The 25,681-nt window shown below is 41.8% G+C and overlaps 1 protein-coding gene across 6 annotated transcripts in view; it reads right to left on the reverse strand.

Annotated features, from left to right (window-relative positions):
• Window positions 1-25,681, reverse strand: part of NMRAL1 (NmrA like redox sensor 1) — a 158,691-nt gene that overhangs the window by 72,235 nt on the left and 60,775 nt on the right. For all 6 annotated transcript variants that reach the window (XM_044060693.1, XM_044060692.1, XM_044060695.1 and 3 more), the window contains exons 3-4: window positions 22,588-22,826; window positions 22,231-22,480 (exon numbers count right to left, since the gene is read on the reverse strand). In XM_044060693.1, the coding sequence (XP_043916628.1) occupies window positions 22,231-22,480; window positions 22,588-22,826 (489 nt within the window). The remainder of the gene's footprint in view (window positions 1-22,230; window positions 22,481-22,587; window positions 22,827-25,681) is intronic.

Consider the following 25,681-nt stretch of genomic DNA (forward strand, 5'->3'; position numbering starts at 1 on the left):
TGTTGCAAGCAAAATGTAGGTCTTTTAATCTAGTAGTTCTGATGCTGTTTGTTTTGCAGATGTGCAAAATGCTCATTAAAACAAAGTCCAGGGATGCCCTGTATGCCAGCAAAGATCAGCACTCAGAAGTCTGTATGATACTGAGTAAAGAGGCTTTGATACAATCGGTGTAGGGCATTGTGTTATTCCCTGGATTCCTTTTGTTAGGAACCTTTGTGGATGTTCCAGTTGCTGCATGTGTCTGGACAGGTACATACCAAAGGGGACATTATACTGTATGATTATAATCATTCAGTTCCTACTTCTGGGTCTTCTCCACTGTTGAAAAGAAAATGTTCTCCCTCCCTTTTGGATTCTGATCTAGAGGTAGTGGGCTTGGATTATGCCTCACAGATTTATACTACAGAGAACTGGGAATCTGAGTCATAGGAAAATATTTCTTTATATTCCCCATTGGAGGAATTATTCTTTTCTAACACTTGGCAGAACGAAATGAGTCATTTAAGTGGAAAGAGAAGGAAATTTCTGAGACCCAACTGAGATATTATACATTATTGCAGATTGATTATATGTAAGTGGCTAAGATGCCTTTAATGCAGTCAGCAACTCTCCATATAGCAAGCTTTCACCCCCCAGGAAATCTGATAAATCATACAAGGTTTTTCAATCTCACAAGTTCCTTTTTAGAGACCCTAGGGCAGATCCTTTTGTTGCTTCACTCAAAACCAAGCCTTTCTAATCTTATGGTTTTCACTCAAAACCAAGCCTTTCTAATCATCTTATGGTTTTCAACTTCATACATTCAGATAAATATGCTAAAACCTGTTGTAGATTTGGAATGAAGCTATACACTTCTCCCACCTTTGCCAACCAAACAGTTAATCTCCAAGCACATATGTCAAAGTTTCCTCTAGCTTCCTTTGACAATATGGAAGAAGTTGCTTACCTTCTTAAGGGATTAAAGGCATCTTTGAGCTCTTTACTTTCCTCAATATCACGGGTTACAAAGCATTCTCTAAGATGCTTGTATGATATTGCTGATACCACTGGGTCAGTTGCGTGGATATTTGTTTGGCTAAACACACAGAAGTTATCAGAGGATGTCAAGACAGAAAATTTTGAATGGCCCCTCCAGATAAAGAAGTTGTATTTGAAGTTTCCTTTGCTGAGGTTCTCAAAACATTTCATGCAAGGAAGAAATTAATCAAATGGGTTGCACAGATTTTTCAATACCCAAATACAACAGAAATTTACCTTCTAGTCCAGGGTCCTTTTATAGAAAACCCTTTAAACAGTTACAGCAAACGTCAGGGAAACAAAGTTTTAAAAAGGAATGTTAGGGTAGATCCAAAAAGAAAGGACTGTCCCAAGCCCAAAGGCAGTGCAAAAAAGCAGATTGACAACCTCCATCAATCTCTTCACTTTCCCACCCAGGCAACACCTTAAGTTTTTCCCAAAATCCATCTCTTCATCTCCCTCTTTGGCACCAGATTACATCAATAATCTTGGATCCCAGGAATACAGAAATGTTACAGCTGGCAGTGGGACTCCCTTCTCCCATTTCAAGGAATTAACCTCCCCACTTCTTCCTATTCTGGAACAAATCTTTCTCAGGGAGTAATAGAACATGCCCCACTAGAACAAATAGAAGGGGGATTTTATTCAAGGATATTTCTTGAGTCAAAGAAATAGGGAACCTGGAGACCTGTGTTGGACCTCTCCTTTCTAAACCTGCATATCAATATTCCAAAATTCAAAATGCTGTCTTTACAGTCTGTTACCTCATTCCTTCTAATCATTTAATAATCACTGTAGACTTAAAACCTGTTAATCATCACATTCAAATTTACAGAAATTTCAGATTTTGTTTTTAATTTTCTCTGTCTGGTTCACATTTTCAGTTTTCTGCTTTCACTTTGTAAACACTCCTGGAGCTGTAGACAATCCAGAGTGTTTTTCTGTAATAGCATATTGCAGGTCATAGGGTTTTACAATTTTTCCCTCATTTAGGCAACTGCCTTATTTTTGTAAACTCTTTTGAGTGTTAAGAATCCCTTCTCTTTGTCAAGAACCTTCTTCACAGCCTGGATTTTCAACTAAACATAGAAAAAAACATCAATCATTCCCATCTCAAGGGATAATATTTCTAGGCTGTCTGCTAGACACATCCCTCATGATGACCTTCATTCCTCATGAAAAAGTAGACTTTTATTCCTGATGTTTTCCCACTAGAATCAGGCAGCAGCCAAGATCCGTCTCAGAATGTTGGGATTTATGGCCTCTACAATTTTCATGACTCCTTGAGCCAGGGTACATACACGAAAAATTTAATGGTTCTTCAAATCATTCTGGTCCCAACATTAACACCTCCGCCCTTTCAAAGTCCCATTCTGAGTTTTGTTTCAAAGGGGTCTCTGGAACTATCAGGACAAAAAGAAACGCATAAAAATCAAATAAATGGTAGCATTGTAAATACTCTCAAAATACTGAATCCTGTTCAGATTCCAGGACCTTATATTATATATATATATATATATATATATATATATATATATATATATATATATACATATACATACACACACATACATACATACATACACACACATACACATATATATTTATATTACACACACACATATATATATATTTATATTACACACACATATATATATATATATATATAATGTATGTATATGTACACACATATACGTATATATATATATATATATATATATATATATATATATATATATATATAAAATGTATGTATATGTACACACATATATGTATATATATATATATATATGTGTATGTATGTATGTATGTATATATGTATGTATGTATATACACACACACACATATATATATATATATATATATATATATATATATATATATATATATATGTGTGTGTGTGTGTGCGCATGTGTGTGTAACCTCAACATCCATTTAACCTCCTGTGTTTCTATGCAACTCTATATCACCACCTTTGTTACTACCATACACTCTCTGTATGACCATAAATTTAAACTCATGTGAAGACTCAACCAGGGCAATATGCTTTGCCAGTGCATTATTCTCTAAATTGGTATTAATGTCATATGTGTGTTCACAGATGCAGTCTTTTAGCCTACGGTTGGTCTTGCCAACATAGAAACTGAAACATATCTGATAACAGCCAAATATATCAGATTGGCTGTGTGTTAGTCTGCTGCTATCCTAAAAGTATACACCTTACCAATGTCAGGATGCAAGTATAACACCAGTAACTATTTCAGGGTTGTATAATACCAAGTATATGCGCTGCATCAGCCTTGTCATAGGTTCATAGATTAGTACTAAGCTAACTGTCCTTGAGAGCCATTTTAAGCCTAGCCAATTATCCCTTGAGACTCAAACCCTGCACCTTGTGTTTGTAAGGCAAACACCTTAACCATTAGGCGACCCTCCCGATAACACAGCATGTTCCTAAAGGACTTCTTGTTTTTAAATGAAAACCCTTCATCTCCCACGGTTTTCCTAATCTCATCATTACTAGTCAATATGGGCCAATATTTAACTACATTTGTGAATTTATTCACATTACTATATAAAATATTGGCATCAGAGTATTATACTGATCTTTACCTAAACCCAGCATATCAGCAAACGCTGAAAAATATGGTCTAGCTGTAGTGGACCATAGGTGCAGGACAAGACTTACCTCATGTGTTCAATACCCCCCATCAAGAAGCCTACCTCTTAAGGTTTTTAAATCAGTTTCAAAAATCTGCTGATCGGGGTTGAGTCTGTACATCTGCATCCCTTGAATTTTCACAATGTTTTTGAAAATGCGTCCAGGATGCATACTTCTATGATATAGGTTATTCCTGGTGCATGCCTTGCAATGTAAGGTAGCACTAACCATGCCATTGGTTTTCTTAAAAAACTTAATGTCCAAAATAATCTATTTGGCTGGACTCCACTCTAATATCAAATTCCAAAAAGATGTACTATGTTGCAAATAATCTGGAAACAACTTCAACTTATATATACTATCTTTCCATAGCAAGAAAAGGTAATCCACAAAACGTCTGTAGAAAACCACTTGTTGCCCCATGTTCTGATCCAAGAATGTACTGTTCTCCCATTGAGCCATAACTAGGTTGGCATCACTATTAGCCATGGACGTGCCCATTGCTGCTACTCCTACTTTGAAGTATAATTCTTGGTCAAACAAATACGTTGCTCTCTAGAACAATCTCTAGCAGGAAGCATATTGGATCAGTGTTACAACCAGTCTGTGCACTGTGCGTTATTAGATAGTCACCCACCATATTTATGCGTATGGAGTTTGGTATTACAGTAAATAAATGACCGAACACAAAGCATTACTAATAGAAGATCATCCAGTGACCTCTGCTCATGTTCAGTAAACATATATAAATCATGCAAAAAAAGTGTTTGGAATCTCAATATTACTGTCAAGTACTGGTCTCAGGTTCTTATCAATAAAAGTAGAAAGTGGTTCAGTACACCATCCTTGGCCTGAGACAATAGGTCTAAAAGGGGGTAACAAAGGGTCCTTGTGAATTTTACGGAGTTCGTGTAGCTTGGGAGTAGTTTGTATATCTACTGTAAAATACCTAAATAATTCAGGTGTAGTGCTATGCCATGACATATCACACAAATGATCCACAACTCCTGCATACAAATGATCCATAACTCCTGCAACAATCCTGTTTTAAAAAATTCACATTGATTAATTTGTATGCATTGGTGTTAGTCAACATACCATGCATTCATTGAATTCAAATAAAAAATACGGTCCATGACAACCACCAGTCCTTTGTCTGCTGGCTTAATGATGGTAACCATTATCCTGCAAACATTGTAGAGCTTCTCTTTCTTCACTACTCAAGATTGGACATATATGAACTCTTCTGAACTTTACGAAAATCACTCACACAGTACAAAACATTTTAAGATCAACAATTGAGTCTATAACATTAGAATTCTGGTCTGGGATAAACAAAAGTCCCTTATTTAACAACGAAAACTCACCAGGAGTTAAATCCTTTTGGATATATTCCACACTAAGTTCAGTCCTTGTATTGCCACATTTTCTTCAAAGTCCACATTGCCTGGTTTCTGCTAAAACTTGCGTTTCAACCTCCCCTGCTCTGCGAACGATTTCTGTTCAAATCTTCCTGTGTGATTGTTTATCTTAAAAATGTCTGCTAGAACATTGATGCTTAGACATGCATTTAAGGGCAATAATAATAATATACAAATAAATGTTTTTAAGAAGCCCAGAGTTTTGGAGTTAAACAATCACCGTACAGTAGAGGCATTTTGTACTGTGTGTGAGAATAATTTTTGTAAAGTTCAGAAGAGTTATAACATGTCCAATCTGAGTAGTGAAGAAAGACTAGCACTACAATATTTGCAGGATGATGGATACCATCATTAAGCCAGACAAAAGGACGACCGGTGGTTGTCATGGACAGTGTTTATTTGAATTCGATGCACATGTTGATTAACACCAATGCATACAAATTAATTGATGTGAATTTTTTAAACAGGATTGTTGCAAGAGTTAAGGATTCTTCTATGATATGTTATGGCATAGCATTACACCTGAATTATTTAGGTACTTTACAGTAGATAAACCCAACTACTCCCAAGCTACTACTCCCAAGCTATATGGACTCCCTAAAACTCACAAGGACCCTTTGTTACCCCCTTTTAGACTCATTGTCTCAGGCAAAAGATTGTGTAAGACCAATACTTGACAGTAATATTTATATTTTAAGAGATTCCAAACACTTTCTATGATTTATATATGTTGAAAGAACATGAGCAGAGGTCAATGGATGGTCTTCCATTAGTAACGCTTGATGTTCGGCCATTATTTACTGTAATACCAAACTCCAAAGGCCTAGCTAGGGCAGGTGACTAATAGTGCACAGATCAGTTGTAACACTGATCCGATATGCTCTGTGCTAAGAGATTGTTCTAGAGAACAACGTATTTATGTTCTACCAAGAATTATACTTGCAAGTAGGAGTAGCCATGGGTACGTCCATGGCTAATCGTTATGCCAACCTAGTTATGGCTCAATGGGAGAACAGTACGTTCTTGAATCAGAACATGGGGCAACAAGTGGGTTTTCTACAGATGTTTTGTAGATGACCTTTTCTTGCTATGGAATGGTAGTATAGATTACTTGAAGTGGTTTACAGATTTGCAACATAGTACATCTTTTTTGGAATTTGATATTAGAGTAGAGTAGAGTCCAGCCAAATAGATTTTTTTAGACATTAAGATTAAGAAAACCAATGGCATGATTAGTACTACCTTACATCACAAGGCATGCACCAGCAATAACTTTCTACATCATAGAAGTATGCATCCTGGACACATTTTTAAAAACATTGTGAAAGGTCAAGGCATGTGGATGTCCAGACTCAACCCCAAACAGCAGATTTTTTGAAACAGATTTAAAAGCCTTAAGAGGTAGGCTTCTTGATAGAGGGTATCAAACACAGTATGTAGATAACAGTTTGGGCAATGTCCTGCACCTATGGTCCACTACAGCTAGACCATATTTTTCAGTGTTACAGATTCAAAGAGATACACACTCTTAAATCAGATAAAAACATGTGTGTATCGCTTTGAATCTGGAAAGCATTGGAGTCTTGTATTCTCCACGGGGATTGGTGGGTCTTATGTGATGTGTATTATAAAAAGGGGATTGTTTTTAAGCATGTTTGTTTCGGTCTGAGGAAGCAACCAGGAGAGGTTGCGAAGTGCTTACCTATGCAATAAAGGTTTCTGTGGAACTTCATTTGGATTCTTACTTGGATTTTGGCTTCTCCTTGGTTTTAGTGTTTGGAACATTTTTTTCTTTTACACTACTCTGAACTGTTGATCCAAGTATTTAAACTCGTCCACCTTTGCCACCTCTACTCCCTGCATCCTCACCATTCCTCTATCTTCTCTCATTCACACACATATATTCTGTCTTAGCCCTGCTGACCTTCATTTGTCTTCTCTCTAGAGCATATCTCCACCTCTCCAGGGTCTCCTCCACCTGTTCTACTCTCACTAGAAATTACAATGTCATCTGCAAACATCATAGTCCATGAGGACTCCTGTCTGATCTCATGTCAACCTGTCCATCACCACTGCAAATAAGAAAGGGCTCAGAGCTGATCCTTGATGTAATCCCACCTCCACCTTAAACGGATCAGTCACTCCCACCGTAGACTTCACCGCTGTCACACAACCCTCGTACATATCCTGTACCACTCTTACATACTTCTGACACTCCCAACGTCCTCATACAATACCACAACTCCTCTCTAGGCACCCTGTCATATGCTTTCTCCTAAGTCCACAAAGACACAATGCAACTCCTTCTGACCTTCTCTGTACTTCACATCTGTAGTGCTCTTTCCTGGCATGAAACCATACTGCTGATCAGTAATCACCTCCCTTATTAACCTAGCGTCCACTACTCTTTCCCATAACTTCATGCTGTGACTGATCAATTTAATCCCTCTGTAGTTACTACCGCTCTGCACATCACCCTTATTCTTAAAAAAAAAAAAAAAACGGTACCAAAACAACTTCTCCATTCCTCATGCATCCTCTCACTTTCCAAGATTTCATTAAACAATCTAGTTAAAAACTCCACTGCCATTTCACCTAAACACCTCCATGCTTCACAGGTATATCATCTGGACCAACAGCCTTTCCATTCTTCCTCTTCATAGCTATCCTTACTTCCTCCTTGCTAATCCACTGCACTTCATGATTCACTATCCGCACATCATCCAACCTTCTCTCCCTTTCATTCTCTTTATTCATCAACCCCTCAAAGTACTCTTTCCATCTGCTCAACACACTCTCCTCACTTGTGAGTACGTTTCCCTCATTATCCTCATCACCCTTACCTGCTGCACATCTTTACTAGCTCGGTCCCTCCATCTAGCCAATCAGTACAGGTCCTTTTCTCCCTCCTTAGTACCCAACCTTTCATACAACTCTTCATACGCCTTATCATCCTTAGCCTTAATCACCTCTCTTTGCCATGCACCTCATCTCCTTATGCTCCTGTCTACTTTCTTCATCTCTCTGACAGTCCCACTTCTTCGCCAACCTCTTTCTCTGTATACTCTCCTGTGCTTCTTCATTCCACCACCAGGTCTCCTTGTCCTCCTTCCTCTTTCCAGATGTCACACCAAGCACTTTTCTAGCCATCTCCCTTACTAGCTCTGCTGTAGTTACCCAGCTATTCGGTAACTCTTCACTGCCACCCAGTGCCTGTCTTAACTCTTCCCTGAACTCCACCTCACAATTACCCTTTTTCAATTTCCACCATTTGATCCTTGGTGTTGCCCTCACACTCCTCCTCCTCTTCTTGATCACCAATGTCATCCTACAAACCACCATCCTATGCTACCAAACTACACTTTCCCCTGCCACCAGCCCACTGAAATGTTACATGAAATTTCAAAAGAGCAGTCACTCCATCCAAGACGTCCTTAAACTGTACAGAAGCCAGGAATAACCAGAAGATGGCCACGAGGTAAACTTTCAGGAAAACAAAAGCAAAGGAAGCAAGGGGCAGCCATACTCTTGAAGATGTGCTTCAAATAAAAGTGCTTGATGAAGATGTAAGCTTGCAGCAAAGTGCGATGGTTGTCATACAAATGCACAAACACAAGATCCAGAATTTTCAAAATAAGAACAGTTTTCCACTGATAAATATTTTAAAATTCCTTTCTTTTACAGAAGTGGAACCAGCCCTAATGTTACACTGAGCTCATCCTCCACCCTCTTTTCAAGTAAGGCAGATAATAAATGATCTTTTGAAAAATTAACAGAGATGCATTTTAAAACATGTATAACTGTATAACTGTACCCGAGGCTGCGTGTTTGCTTTGCATGTGCTAGACTCTTCTCCCTAAAAAGGAGAAAGAAGTTGGCCTTCATGAAATTAGTGTCCTATAAAAGCAGAATTTACAGCACATAACCAAAGTTTGAGGAGCTCTCTCTCCCCTGGTTCCTGCTTCCAAGAATAACAGGAAGATCAAATGGGTTTGTTTCATGATAATTCCAACAGTATTTCTGTTATGAAATTTAGGTTATCCTAGGGCACAAATGATCCCTGTGAATGGTCAGTCAAATAGAATTATCTGAAAATAAAGGCCCGAAACTCTGACAGCCTTGCACAGAGGAGAAAGACTCCAATAACAGCTTCTTCCAGGGAGACTTCAAACACTAAGCGAACAGCGGACAAGCATGTCAATTATGAAATTCAACTCTTAGAGGTGAGGTTTCTTCACCGGTAGATGCCATCCCCTTTCTTCCTTAAACTGTTGTTGGGTCTTCCTGAGCTCATGCACTTACTTTACTTACAAGAGGAGAGGACAGTGAACGTCCAGAGAGCAAACACCTTTTGGTTTCTGCCTCCAGGAAAAATGGCAAACAGGGAGATGAATGGACTTTATTGATTAGTCTAAATGGACAGCTAATCCTTCTCCAAGGCCAAATAGATTCTCAAATGCATCATACCCTACAGACAGAAGTGAATGCCCTGAGGTGTATTTTCTAAAATGCAGTCTTAATCCACCAACACAGAGGACTTGAGATCAGGTAAAGCTGTCAATCATTCAAGTCCCACAGTGAGAACAGATTGTTCAAAAGAGGCCAGAGAAACACTTTAAGAACATGCAGGCCAGGGAAGTCTTACTATATTTTCCATGACTAGTTGGCCCAAGTTTGGTGATCATCTTGAAGGACACCTTCAGGTTTGGGTAAAAAGCAAAAGATGACCATGCACAGACAGACACAGAAAGTGCAGAGGCAAATAGCCGATGTTACACCTTTTATTTGTGATGGCAAACAAAAATGATTAGGCTTTGAAAAGTCAGGTATCAGTGAAGTACTTTCATCTTTTTTGTTGGCAACATTTCACCAGAATTTACCATTAAATTCATATGAAATTTTAGAGTCAAGTGACTATAATCATTTAATAAAAACATGCATAAAAGTGTTTAAAAGTTAAAAACACAACAGGAAAAAAGTACAGTTTTGTACCTACCATAAATGTAGATGTCCGATAGGTATGCATCTGCAGTCATAACATATGGGTTGTCCTGCCTCAGGCAGCCCTTCTGTCGGCCGGATTTCCAAAGTCTGGGTCTGGCCTCGGCTGATGTCGCACTTTCCCCGACGTCAGAGCTTCTGGGGTATAAAGGCATCAGCAGACGCCATTTTCCTCAGTGTTTCTTGCCCCAGATGCCAGGTGCCCTCTAGGAAGGCTAAATTTGGATAAATGTTGAAAATTCTAAACATACAAACAAATACACCATAATAGATTCCCCCAGCTAGCTGAAAAAAGGGGTAAGCACCCTAGGAATACCAAAGAGGGGAAGGAGGGTGGGTAATCCTGACTGCAGATGCATACCTATCGGACATCTACATTTATGGTAGGTACAAAACTGTACTATGTCCTTCAAGGATGCATCTGCAGTCATAACATATGGGTAGAATACCATAGCCAAACTGGGGGAGGAGGTACTAAGATAAGGATGGTGTAGTTAAGATCCCCTGTAAAACTGCAGTTGCAAAACCTGCTCGGGATCTGGAGTATAAAGGTAGATTGTAATGCTTGGCAAATGTATGCACTTCTAAAATGTCCTTGGTAGCCACCCCTCGTAGGAAAGCTGTAGTGGTGGCTGTGGCTCTTGTGGAGTGAGGCCTGATATTTTCAGGAGCTGTCTTTCCATGAAAAGAGTAGCAAAAACGAATGCAATTTCCTATCCATTTTGAAATTGTCTGTTTGGAAATTGCTTTTCCTTGCACTCCAGTTGCATATGCTACAAAAAGTTGGTCAGTTTTTCTGCTGGTTTTAGTTCTGTCCAGATAGTAGCGTAGTTGTCTGTGTACATCCAAGGTGTGCAATAGAACAAGGGGGGAAAACTGTGGGTTAGGGAAGAACGTAGGCAAATGAATAGCTTGGTTCAAGGATACCCTGGATACCACCTTTGGCATGAAAGTAGGATTGGTTCTCAGAGACACTCTATCCTGGTGAAAAATAAGGAAAGGCTGCACTGCCATTAGTGCCTGTAACTCTGATACTCTTCTTGCTGAAGTGATTGCCAGAAGGAAAGCAGTTTTCCAAGATAAGAACTGTAAGTCTGCTGATGCTGCTGGTTCAAAAGGGGGTAATGTTAATTTTTCCAGCACAAAATTGAGATCCCATGTAGGCAGAGGGGGTCTCCTTGGAGGTTTTACATTTTTGATCCCTCTTAAAAATTGTCTGAGGAGAAGGTGAGAGAAGATAGGAGGACCCATGTTGTACTCTGCTGAAATTGCTGAAGCATGAATCTTAATGGAAGAATAGAATAGGACAGGCCATTGTGGAACAGTTCTGCTAAGTATTCTAGGATGTGTGCTAGGTTTGCCAGTGTGAAATTTGTACCCTTTGATGCGCTCCAAATGAGGAATCTCTTCCATTTAGCTGAGTATGTCTTCCTTGTGGAGGGTCTGCGAGCCTCTAGGATAATGTCCTTGACCCTCTGAGATAATACAGTTTGGTTTTGTTTTAAGCAATTTTCCAGGCAGTTAGCTGCATTGTTTTCAAGTTTGGATGCAGGGTCTTGAAGTTGTTCTGCGTTAGAAGAAGAGGCCATAGGGGTAGAGGCCATGAGTTCGCCCGGGACATGCTTTTCAGTAGCGGATACCAGTGCTGCCTTGGCCAGTCTGGAGCTATTAGTATCACCTTTGGCTGTTCCTCCCTGATCTTCAGTAGAACTTTGTACATCAATGGGAGAGGTGGAAAAGCATACACTGTTAGGGCATTCCAGCTGAAAGAGAGAGTCCACCCTCCAGGCTTGTGGGTGGTATACTCTTGAGCAGAATTTCTTCAGTTGGTGGTTGAGTGGGGAGGCGAACAGGTCCATCTCTGGCATTCCCCATTTGCTTATGATTTTGAAGATGTCTGGATGCAGCATCCATTCGTGAGCATCCGTGGTAGTTCTGCTTAAGCTGTCTGCTAGTGAATTCTCTTTTCCTGGTACGAATTTGGCCTGCAGCTGGATGTTGAGATTCAGGCCTAGGTTCCACAGATCCATTGCCATCCGGCATAGAGGGTAGGAATGCGTGCCTCCCTGTTTATGTACCACATGACTGTGGTGTTGTCTGTCCTTAGCAGATGTCCTTGCTGGAGGAATGATTTGAATGCCTCGATTGCATGTTTCACTGCCAGCATCTCCTTTAGGTTTATGTGCAAGTTCAGCTGGTCTTGAGACCATAGGCCTTGGATACACTTGTCCTCCATGTGTGCTCCCCATCCTAGGTCTGAGGCGTTCGTGGTGATGGTCTGCCTTGGTTGTGGTTTGTTGAAAGGCAACCCTCTGTTGGACTGGCAGGCCTGAGCCAACCACAGGAATTCCTTTTTCAGGCATGGAATGATTGGTATCATGGTTTCTAGACTGTGCCTGTGTTGAGACCATACATTCCTTAGGTACCATTGTAATTTTCTCATATGCAGCCTGGCATGCGGGATCAAGATTATGCAGGATGCCATGTAACCCAGGGCCTGCAGGACTTTCCTTGCAGTAAGCTGAGTTTGTCTTGTCAAAGCCATGAAGTAGACTGGGAGTTGCTTTTGTTTTTCTTCTGTGAGAAAAGCCATCTGAGTTATTGAGTCCAGATCCGCACCCAAAAATGTTATCCTTTGGGATGACACTAGTCTTGACTTCTGGATGCTGACTGTGTATCCCAAGGCCTGTAACAGGTGTATGACATAGGCCAAATCCTTTATTAGTTTTGTCTTGTTGTCCGCTTGTATAAGGCAGTCGTCCAGGTATGGGTAGATTTGAATTCCCTGAAGCCTGCAATGTGCAATTACTGATGCCAGGCATTTCTTGAATCCTCTGGGCGCAGTAGATAAGCCAAAGGGCAATGCTGAGAATTGATAATGCTCTGATCCTGCAAGAAATCTGAGGTGTCTTCTGCAATCTGGTTGTATAGGGACGTGGAGGTATGCCTCCTTGAGATCTAGAGTCACCAGCCAAGACTCCTTGCCCAACATGGGAAGAAGTTGCTGTAGGGTCAGCATCTTGAATTTTGGCACAATGAGATGTGTTTAGTGCGGACAAGTCGAGAATAGGCCTCCATTGGTTTTCTTTTCTTGGTACAAGGAATAGTCTGGAGTAAAATCCTTGGCCTTGTTCCATAGATGGTATCCTTTCTATCGCTTTCATCTGAAGTAAATTGTGGATTTATCTTAAAGCCTCTGGCTTCTGGTTTGGTGGAAGATTTGGCATTCTGCTCCTTCTTGGTAAAGTGTGGAAGTGAAACCTGTATCCTTTGTCTATTGTTTGCAATGTCCATTTGTCTTTTGTAATGCAATGCCAGTTTTTCGAGAATAAAGCCAGCTTTCCGCCCAAGGGTGCTTCCAGTTGTTCCCTGGTAGGCGGAATCAGAGTCAAGTCATTGTGTCTGTCCTGTGGAAGTGGTTGTAGTTGCAGCTGTGGCACTACTCCTCTGGTTGGCAGGCTGCCACCGACTACCCCTGTAGGAACCCTTTGATTGACCTCTGCCTCTTGGATGTCTATTCCTGCCCCTCTGTGCTCTGGAGGTGTCTGGAAAGGACCAATTCTTTGAAGGCCAGTTTCTGCTGAACCTCGGAGGTTGAACCTGCAGAAAATCCTTTACTGTTTGCACAGATTTTGCTTTTTCTTCCACTTTCTTTAGAATCTCCTGTGCAGGGGAGCCAAATAAACTTTGTTTCTCCATTGGAGCATCTAGGAGTTTAGCCTTGACATGGTCTGGCAAGGATTGCTCTTTTAGCCAGGCATGCCTTCGAATTACTGCCCCAGTCATAGCTGAGCTAAATGAAGCCTCCAGTGCATCAGCCACATTTTAAGAAATGATTACTGACCTGCTGAGAGTTGTGTACCAAATCCTGAAGGGACTTACGGTCTAAAGGTTCCGGAGAAGAAAGCTTTTTATTCAGCTGATCTAACAAATATTCCTGGTACTGTATCATATGGAATTGACAGTTTAATGCCCTGGCAGAAAGAGTAGCAGATGTATAAACATTTTTTCCCCATCTCTCTAATGCTCTTGACTCTCTTTCAGAGGGTAGGGGTTTTTTGGCAGTGGCAGCTGCAACACCTTTTGGGCCCTGAGAAATAGTTTCTGGGTCTGCAGCATGGGCTTTATACAAGTGGAAGTGAGAATCCGGGACCCTGTAATATCTGTCAGGTTTGGCAGGGGCCGGGGGAAGAGAATCAGGGGCAGAACTGACATCATTATATGCATCATCAACTACAGTTAGCACAGGTGGTATGGCTAAAGGCCTATGCTGTGGTAAGTGTAAAAAAGTTCTTAGTCTTTTTCTAGAATCAGAGAAATCCTGACCCTGCCATTGAAAGTGTTCCCTCATTGAGTGCAAAGTCTCCCCAAAGGAAAATTCTTCTGGAGGGGAGGCAGAAGTCTCCCCAAAGGAAAATTCTTCTGGAGGGGAGGCAGAAGGAATAGTCTCTTCTGCATCTGAATCCTCATAAGGGGAATATGGCCCTTCCTGATGGTCTGATAAATCAGATCCATCCAAGGAGTAATCAGAGGAGAGAGGTTCAGGGGGGTTCAGTCCTAGGCCTTTTGTCAGGAGGAGGGTGGGAGGCCCTGTCTGGGTGAGGTTGGGAACCCCTAATCATGGATATAAGGTCCTCAGCAAGGCTGAGAATCTGAGAACTTGAGGAAGGTCTCTGAGAAGTAGCTTTTGCAAGCACAGCTTTTGAAATTTTAGCTGCTTTAGCCCTGGAGAAGGCCTTAATAGACATAGAAGCAGGGGGCCTAGCTGCCCCACGTGCAGGTGTAGAAATGTCCAATGGAATGGTGTCGGACAATTCTTGTGCGCTTGCTTCTTCGGTAGGGATTTCTGTAGCCGACTCAGCCGGGGCCTCTCTGGCCTCGGTTGTCGGAGGTATGATTTCGGCAGAAGTAAGAACCGAGGACTCTGTTTCAGCCGAAGTGTCGGTCCTTTTCCTTGCGTTTTTTGGCTAAATGTGTAGTCGGAGTCTCAGATGGCATTTTATATGCAAAAGCGGATCCAAAAAACTCTTCTGCAAACTCTTCTGCAAACTCCGACCGACGTCTAAGAGTCAGTCGTTTGAAGGAGTCACAGGCTAAACAAGCTGATACGTAGGCAGTAAGAATGGAAATCCTTATGAGGTATTTGTTTCCCACAAGTTAAACAATCATTTACTTTGTCTGACATCGGCTGAGGCAAGAAAGAGTCCCCAAAGGGGTACTTAGCTTTTTTAGAAGTCTTCGGTAGCTGAAATCTCTGGATCTGACCGACCGGCACTTGCGAACAGCTTCTGCTTCGGGCACCGCGCGGCAAGAAAGACTGGGGAAAATGGCGTCGGCTGATGCCTTTATACCCCAGAAGCTCTGACGTCGGGGAAAGTGCGACATCAGCCGAGGCCAGACCCAGACTTTGGAATCCGGCCGACCGAAGGGCTGCCTGTGGCTGGACAACCCATATGTTATGACTGCAGATGCATCCTTGAAGGACATCATGCTCATCTAAAAATTCACACTTTAACAAGCATTGGATGTTTTAATTTAAGCCCGGCAGTACACTGGCAGCCATCTTTTACCATCAAATTTCCAACATCTGTAAGAAAATCCCCTCCCGGAGATTTGGGAATAAAATCTACACCAAGAGAATTTCTTGAAATTACTACATACCTTAGGGTGCCCAAACAGAACATTTTATAGTGCCTTTCTTAACTGAATACCTGGGAACATCTGTATGCTATTACAAAAAAAAAAAGGGAGCAAGGGATTATCCTAGAAAATGAGCAGTCTCACTGCATGTCAAATGAAATATGCAAAAGAAAAAACATTTGGGGAGTGTCACAAGGACAGCTTATGCTTTTCTATGATTCAGCTGCATTTAATTGATGGAATCTGTGTTCTGAGAGACTGCCTTCCAGACTACCTGCAAATATACAGAGCTGAGTATATTTTTTTGGTTATAGAGTTTAATTGTCACTTAGATCTCTGTTGAAACTGTTGTCTCACTGTTCTGAGAGACTTATCTGCAAATATACAGAGAGGAGTATATGTTTTTGGTTTTAGAGTTTGCACTGTTAGTTGCTTAGATCTATGTTGAAACTGGTTTTGTCCCATCCACATTCCCTATTTCTGGTTTGTAGTTTAGTGGCTTTTGCAGTTGCCCGCCCCACTGTAGATTTGATCTGGGGATCATTTGTCCCATCTCTTTACCACATTCTACCTAATGAACTCTTTCTGCACTTGCTTTTAGTCCTTTAAAAATGGTGTTTGGTTTAAATATTGCTGCATACTCAAGTGTGCTACCTTGCACTGCATGTGAATTGTTTTTACTACTGTTTTTGCTACTTATCTGTATATGTTGTGTCTTTTGGCTTTTCCCAGTTAGGGGTCGCCACAGCGGAACTCCGGTCCGCTAATGACTGGCAGTTGATTTTTACGTGCCGAGTTGCCGGCCCTAACGCACAACCTTCAACGAAGGTACGCCCATTCATGCATGTCTCAACAGAAGACGCTCTAACGAACTTTTCTGTATTAAAAAAAAAAAAAAAAAAAAAAGCCCGTTTTTTTACCTTTCCTGTAACTAGTGTTCCAGATACATATTTGCTGTATCCAGGACTGTAAGCTTCTGAGCCCCCCCCCCCCCAAGTCTTTCTGTGTTAGAGGGAAGCCTTCTAGCTCATCAGTGTGAGTGGTCAACACTAGGTAACCAGTCTACTACATAAGGAGTGGTTCTGGCCCAGAAATTGGCAGTTTGGGCAATCTCTTCCATCTCTCTCTCAACTTTCTGATTTGAAAGCCTGCATTTGCACTTGTTTCTGTCCTGTAACTAGTCTAGTGCAGATACAGATTCTTAGTTTTAGCACTTAAATTTGCTTATTCATGCTCAGCACTTGTTCAGAACTTAAGCACTAAAGTTACTAATATTACTATAGCACTCAATCTTCCTCATTACCTAGAGGAAAACAGTTTTGGTACTTACTTTCTTCACTTGCTTAGAGAAAAACAGCTCTTGCACTCACTTTCCTCACTTATCTAGAGGAATAGTTTTTTTATTCAGGCATGTCCAAGGGTTTGCTTAGAGAAAAACAGTTCTTGCACTCACTTTCCTCACTTATCTAGAGGAATAGTTTTTTATTCAGGCATGTCCAAGGGTCAGCTCCCAGTGTTCTCTCCTACCTATCTGATGAATCTGGGCATCTTGAGGCAATGTAGAAATTGCTTCATGTGCACAGACAACCCTCTCCTCCTACCACCCAACACTACAACCGGAGAGAGATGCACTTATGTAGCCAAACTGGAGGTAAAGCTCTCTCCAACTAAGACTGAACTTGACAGTCATGAGAAGGTAAACATTTGCACCACACCACACTCGCATAATCTCACTAAATCTACACCAAAATCCACACATAGTAACACAAAAACATTCACAGAGGCGCTCAATAATAATCCGTCTAAGCAACAGAGACCTCCACAGCAGAAACGCAAGCAACCTCCATCCCCCAACACAACCCAAATGACACAGAGCACAGAATCAGTGTGCCACTCAACCACAGCCAATAAGGCAAAACATACCCAACACACTAGTCATAGGTGACTCTATAGTCAGGCACACTGATGTCCCACTCACCAGGCTAAACAAGAAGGTTACTATCAGCTGCCTGTCGGGTACCAGGATCCACCACATAACCCACGCACTTAGGTCACTCCACAACAAGTACAAATATGACTGTCATTATCCATGTTGGTGTGAATGACCCAAGACGTACCTCCCAGGACTACATGAAGAGACATGGAAAAGCTCTCCGATCTTGTAGCCCAAACAAGTACGACCTTAGCCCTGAGTAGCATTCTACCATCGCCCAGAATGATACCGCAGTACAAGGACAAAATGATTGACTTCAACAATTGGCTAAGCTTCTGGTGTCATTCTAAGGGGATCCAGTATCTGTCCGTTTGGGATGACATGGTCGACAGACCACGATGCTTTACCACAGATGGCCTGCACCTGTCGCCCCTGGGATTCCGGATACTGACTAAGGCTCTTGCTGCCCCTATAGTGCCTTTTTTAGGCAAGGTTCAAATAACATTCACCACCATAACAGGAACAGGCAAGCAAAAATGGAGGGTAATGCTACTCAATGCTAGAAGTCTAAATCTCAAAATGCACTCACTCGAGGCACTCCTTAAAATGGAGAACATCGATTTGTGCAGTGACCGAGACCTTGTTCAAGGCTCCAAAGAGCACCCCTGCACTACCAGGCTATAACTCATACCACACTTTTCGGCCATGTTACCTGGACCGAAACACCAAAGGTGGAGGTGTGTCCATATTCATTAAGGATATCTACGCATCCAGGCTAGTTGCCAAGCATAATGCATCCAAGGTTATCCAAGTGCAACTAACTCTGGGCAAAATTGCAATCGAAATTGTAGCTTGCTACAGATCCCCCACCATGCCCCAGGATTCCCACTCCTCTTTTCTTGATGTACTGGAAAATATTAGGGTTCAACCAAACACTCTAATAATGAGTGACTTCAACTACCCCACCATTAACTGGGAAAACTACTAGTGTACCAACTCCTTAGCTCAACGCTTTCTGGAATTCATAAACTCCAATGCCCTGGATCAACTTATCCACACCCCCACCAGGGGCAACAATATCCCAGACCTAGTCATTACCAACATGAGTGACCAGTGTTCCATACCTGAAGTCAACTCCTCTTTGGTCCGATCCGACCATAAGCTAATCACCCTTGATATTCACATCCCGCTCCCATTATGGAAACCACAGTAAACAATTTCTCCAAAGCCAACTTCATGCTTCTTAAGAAAGAAGGGGTGAACTTCATGACACCCATACAGTTACACAAATGCACTCTAAGCACTTAGCACGATCCATGCAGTCGTGTATCCCAAACAGAACCAAGATGCTTTCCTCCAAAAAGTAAGCTAATCTGGTGGTCCCCTGCCATAAACAAACTGTACAACAGAAGGAAGAAACTGTTGCAAAAGAGTAAAATCCCATGGAGTGAAGGAGTCAGCCTCAGTAAGAGGCTGAGATCCCTTATAAGATCCTCCAAAGCTAGCTACGAAAACAAAATCGCCACTAATTCCAAGGACAACCACAAAGCATTCTATAACTATGTCAAGAATCTCAATGGCAACACCCAGATCTGCACCGAGTTACAGCACAAAGGCAAGAAAATTACAGAACCAACTGATCTTGCCAACATCCTGGCAGAACCTATCGGGCCCATATCGATACAGGAAGAATGCAGAGTCCCTGTAATCACAACTACGCAGGTAAAAGCTGCAGTCTCTAAAGTCAAAAACACAGCATCCATGGGACCAGACAACATCCTAGGCTGCGTGTTACACAAACTGGCTCCCCACTTAAGCACAATGTTCAATAACAGCCTCGCATCAGGATTTGTGCCCACTGAATGGCGCACAGCAACAGTTATCCCTCTCCACAAAGGGGGAACCACCACTGATCTCTGGAACTAATCGACTTATTAGCCTGATGAGCCTGGTCTGCAAGGCCATGGAATGTATCATGGAACTCAAAACAAAGACATTGGTAGCCTCCAAACTCTGAATCCCACCCAGTTCGAGTTTGTGAAAAGCAGATCATGCCTCCCGAACCTGATCGACTTCTTTGAGGCAGTCACCAAAGCCACAGATGAGGGTAAGGTGCTTCACGCAGTTTATCTTGACGTCGCCAAGGCTTTCGACACCATCCCCCATTCTGGAATTATAGCTAAACACACTAAACTAGGTATAAATCCCTACGTCACAAGATGGGTTGCCAACTGGCTCCCTGACAGAACCCACATTGTAAAAGTTGCAGACTCCAAATCTGACCTCAAAGCAGTGACAAGTGGAGTACCACAGGGTTCCGTCCTGGGACCTCTCCCGTTTGGTATCTACTTCTCTGAAGTACAGGTTAACACAGAAGGCCTCTGGCTAACCAAGTTCGCAGATGCCTGCAAACTAGGAGCTATAGTCAAGTCCCTAAATGATGTGGACATCCTACAGAAGGGCCTCGCTGAGACAGATGCCTGGTGTCAGAGCCATGGCCTCAAGCTCAATGCCAAAAAGTGCAGTGTCATCCCCTTTGGTAAAAACTCTGAACCCATGAACTACCACAGGCAGCAATCTACTTAACACCGAATGCGTGATAAGAGACCTTGGGCCCAGGTGGACAGTAGTCTCTCCTTTGATAGTCACATCGCCACAGTAGTCAGGAAGTCCTTCTACATGGCACACATCATAAAAGGGTTCTCATCCAGGAAAAAAAAAAGGAGGTCATTGTTCCCCTCTACTCGACACTCAGACCCATTATAGAGTACAACACCCCTTTTGGAATGTACCTCAAGACATCTGCAGCAGCTGGAAAGGCCACAGAAGTACCTCACAAAGAGGATTACTGGCCTCAAACAAATGCCCTATACTGACAGTCTCAAAAAACTCCAGCTTTACTCTTTAGCATATCGCCTACTCTGAAGTGATCTCTCCCTAACATATAAACTTAAGCTATGTTAGACCTAGAGCTGTTGGACATGCTACACCTAAAGAAACCCAAACCCCTCCAAGCTACACGCTCTAGGGACCTAAACCTTGTCACCACAATAAATAGGACATGCTGGAGGGATAGATTCCTGTCCCAGAGACTTCTCATACTCTGGAACAGGCTACCCATCTATGTCAAGCAAAGTTCTTCAATAGCACTCAAGAAAAATCTTGATGAGTGGATAGGAAACACACTCCGGGGATCACTTCTGTGTCGCTGCTAGACAGTGGCACAGGAAAATAACTTTGGGTGGCAAAGCCAGGGAACCTTGTTGGCTAGGCTTACGTAGGCCTTTGGGCAGATAGCCTAGTACCTACCTACCTATGAACACAAGTTAGAGAGTGTGCGTGTACATGATAAACAGTGAGATGCTCTATTAACTACCCCAAGGCAGTCATAGGGACACTGCTTCTTTGCTACATGTAGGAGAGAGTTAGGAGATGTTGCTCGAAGACACTTTTTAAAAGGAGGCTTTGAAAGTTCAAGGAAATCTTTAAATCAAGGGGTTATGATTTGGCAGTAGTAGATGCTGTAACTACAGACAGAGTAAGAACATTAGAGCTAGCTTACTGGTACATTTTGTGACACAGTATAACCTTTTGTCAAAAGAAACACAAACAAGCAAAAAGGCTATGCAGCTTGTTACTGGATGACAATGTTTAAGTAACTTAGCAGATAAAGTGCCTACAATATACTGCAAGAGCCCAGGCAACATGGGAATTATTTTCTATTACCTTGTGAAAGTACTACAGGAACTAGAGTAAATCCAGAGGAGTACGTATCTCAGTCTGTAATAAGAGAATATTCCTCCATTTAAAAAATATTTCAAGTTAAAAGTTATAGCAGTCTTGCGGATTTGTGTCCCTGAATACAGTTGCAGTTTTATTTTAAAAGAACATTTGAGTATAAGAAAAAATTACAGATACAGATAATGCAACAGCATTCCAATTAAACAAGGTAATAACTTGGATGTGCGTTTTTGAACAAGCAAATATTTTAAAAAAGTTTTAACCTTACAAGAAAAATTGTTTCTTTTACTCTGAAATATACCTTTGCATTCTTTAAGCAAAATCAGTACTGTAAATGTAAATGGAGGGCTCCGATTAGGTTAGCTGTATGCAGTCAATAACTGCAACTGTTACTTGCATTGTGCTTTTTGCTAAATGAAGGTGTTAAGTTGATGCACCTGGGGAAGGAACCAGTATTCACTTTTGAAAGAGTCGGGACTGAAAAATATGTCCACATCTTGAAGAGACAAATGCTCTGGACTTTCAATACCAGAATATGTAGCTCTTCTCTGACAGACGCTACAGTGATTGGGGATGGCTGTAGATGGAGGTCTAGGACAGGTAAAGTTAAAAGGCAAGAGTTTAGGTGCAAGTAAAGGCTACCTAATTTCATAAGAGTTGTGCAAATTTAAAATTCTCAACACATATACATTTTATATATATATATATATATATATATATATATATATATATATATATATATATATATATATATACATACATACATATATCTATAATGTGTGAATATAAATAAATGAGAACAAATAATGGCATACCAAGGGAATAGCCGCTTCCATCTGGCAACTTCTGTGGTTTAAAGAAAGACATAAAATTTTCAAAGTAGCAAGGAAGTCTGACACTTGTCATTGGCACATCAATTTGCCGGAAATATTCTTCAACTTCTCCTTTACCGTCAAAGTGTTCTACAACCAGCTTGCCATTTGTCAGTTTGCACACGTTCTCTAAACCGCTGAACACGACATGCTGTAAGCCAGCTTGTTTAGCTACATCAGCAAACCGCTTGCCCTATTTAAAAAAGAACAGAAAATAAATCAGATGCCCATCCTACTAAAAGTTTCTTCCCAGTCCCTGAAAGTGTCCAAAATACTATGTACAAGGATAGCTACATTTACCTGCTGGACTTCCTTTTCCTTACTGAGGTGTTCCCAATAGTTTGTTACGAGGAAAACCGCATGCGCTCCACAGACTGCAGACTTGAGTAGCTCTGCATCATCTAAATCTGCTTTCACAACTTCAGCACCAAGTTTTTCCAGATCTTTGCAAGCTGGCTTGTTGGGATCTCGAGACACAATACGGACTTTGAATGTTCCATCTTCCAGAAGTGCTTTAGTAACAGAGCTTCCCTGAGCTCCTACAACAAAACAAATGGAGTACATTTAAAGACCAAGCTCATGCACCTATTTAAAACACTACAGATTTGTCCCAAGAATCTAAAAGATGCTGCCCTATAGTCATGCCGCTAAACACAAACACTACGCAAATAGTTTCAGTTAGTGCAGATACAAACGTTACTGCTAAAATACAGAGAACAAGCAAATAGCTGAAGCCAAGGCAAATTCTTATCTACCTGCTTAATTTGTCAAATTTCAGTATGCTTCAGCACCTCCTTCCTCATCTCCCCTCCACAAGTTTAAAGGTCCAGCAGAGGTGGTGTGGGATATACGTCCTCATCCTTGCTTGCAGTAAATCCACCTTCCCCACCTTTAGCTACTACCTGGCAGCACACCATTTCTCAGCAAAGGCTGGCCTCCTACTTTGTTACAGTAAGTGGCAAAAGGAGTCAGAACTAAAAACTAAAAAGCACAACACTCTGTTTTGTGAGGCTAGGTATACGAGTATTGTGCTATAGCTTGCAAGTGGAGGACCATGTACTTTGAGAAATTTGTGGTAAAGTATGCAGTAGTTAGAATACAAAGTCAGGATGAATGGAAGTAGTGGCACTACAATGGAGTTACGTGCCATTAGAGAAGAAGCAGGCAGCGTTATTACTGCAGTTTGGTATGGTGGGGTAGGCACAGGATGGACAGAATTAGAATGCTAGTTTATAGAAGCATGGGCCTTAACCCCCCCCCCCACACACACACACACACGTAATTATTTTGGTTCAGCAAGTGCTGCGATATATGGTTGTGCACACATGACAGTGAGTGAACATAGCCACATATATAGGGGACTCTCCAAACTCAACACCCCACGCAATTTGGTTTTGTGAAAGGTAGATCAGTCCTGCTCAACTTCTTTGAGTCAGTCACCAGAACTGTGGAGGAGTGCAAAGCAGTTCATACAGCCTACCTTGATCTGGCCAATGCCTTTGATACCATTCCCCACTCAATATTGTTGGTCTTTTTGGCTTTTCCCGGTTAGGGGTCGCCACAGTGGAACTCCGGTCCGCTAATGATTGGCAGTAGATTTTTATGGTGCTGAGTTGCCAGCTCGATGCCCAACCTTCAGCGAATGCACGCACATTCACACGTCTTTCAGAAGCCACTCGAACGTGGAGAGGACATGCAGACTCCACACAGAAGGCACTCCAGCAGAGAATTGAACAGGAGAAACTCTTGCTGTGAAGCAACAACGCTACCGCTGTACCACTGCAGCTAATTATTGATAAACTCACCAAACTAGGCATCAACCCCTATATCACTAGGTGGGTTGCAAATTGGCTCACACACAGAACCCAGAGTGTGAAAGTAGCGGACTCAAAGTCAGACTGCAGACCAGTCATGAGTTGAGTCCAACAGGGATCGGTCCTGGGTCCCCTCATGTTAGGCATCTACTTCTCAAAAGTCCAGGCCAACATGGAGGGACTCTGGCTGACCAAATTCGCAGACGACTGCAAGCTGGGAGCCATTAACTCCAAGTGATCTAGACATCCTACAGGAAGGCCTCACAGAGAATGACTGGTGTCAAAACCATGGCCTTAAGCTTAATGCCAAAAAATGCATCATCCCCTTTGAGAAACTCAGTTCCCACCAATTACCACATCGATGGGAGCCCACTGAACACTGAAGGTGTTATAACAGATCTGGGGACACAGGCTGACAGCAACCTCTCCTTCGACCATCACATTGCCACTGTGGTCAGAAAGTCCTATGTGGCACATCTCATTACCAAGGGTTTTGCATCCAGGAAGAAAGATCACCTCTCTCTACTCTTCCCTCATTAGGCCAGTCAGAATATAATGCCCCAGTTGGCATGTACCTCACAAGAGGGCCAACAGCTGGAAAGGCCACAAAAGTACCTCACGAAGAGGATCCTAAGCCTTAAACACATGTCCTACATGGACAGGCAAAAAAAAAAAAAATCCAGCTATTCTCCGTCTCATATAGTCTACTAAGAGGCGATCTCTGCTTGACTTACAAAGCCATGACTGACCCAGCTCTGTTAAAAATGCTAAATCTAAAGAAATCCCGATCCATCTGCACCACATGCTCCAAAGACCTCAACCTCATTACCACAATTAACAGAACAAGCTGGAGAGACAGGTTAATAACCCAGAGACTGCCCATGCTCTGGAATAAACTTCCCATACATGTCAAGCAGAGCACCTCACTGGGCCTCAAGAGAAATCTTGAGTAGATGGGAAATAGAAAGTTTACCCCAGGGATCACAACAAGTGGCTCTACTTGATAGAGGCACTGGGAACCAACATTGGGTGGCACGATGCCAGGGAACTTCTATGGGCTAGGTTTGTAAAGGCTCCAGGGCCATTAGCCTAGTACACACCTACGAACATGCAAGTCACTGCCAGTGGAGATCAAAAAACACCAAAGGACAAGCCCAATGTTAATCAAAACTGAAAAGATGAAACTTCGTCCAGTGAGAACTCTGCCAGCAACACATTTACTCTTTTGATGCGAAGTTTACCATGGGGTTGACATGATACAGGAATTAGCATCCATTTTATACTTATCCAACTATATTACTGCAGTCATATGGAGTCGTTACTAGCAACTTGGACACTTCAGAGGAAGTAAGTTGCTTACTCGATTCACTACACTGATTTTACAACAGCAGTTAAATCATTAGCTTGAAATCAGAAACCATAGTAATATAAATGCAAAGTGCAAACATCAGTTGCAAATCTATTTTTACTGTAGGATCCTGCTTTAATATAAATTTTCCCCCTCATACTATGCTTGAGGAGATGGACGCAAGCAAGACTCTTATTACTCCATTAGTTTACAACTATCTAGAGATACAAAG

This window comes from Protopterus annectens, chromosome 2.part0 (assembly GCF_019279795.1).
Source record: "Protopterus annectens isolate FY-2018-M chromosome 2.part0, PAN1.0, whole genome shotgun sequence".
In the NCBI taxonomy this organism is placed as follows: domain Eukaryota; kingdom Metazoa; phylum Chordata; order Ceratodontiformes; family Protopteridae; genus Protopterus; species Protopterus annectens.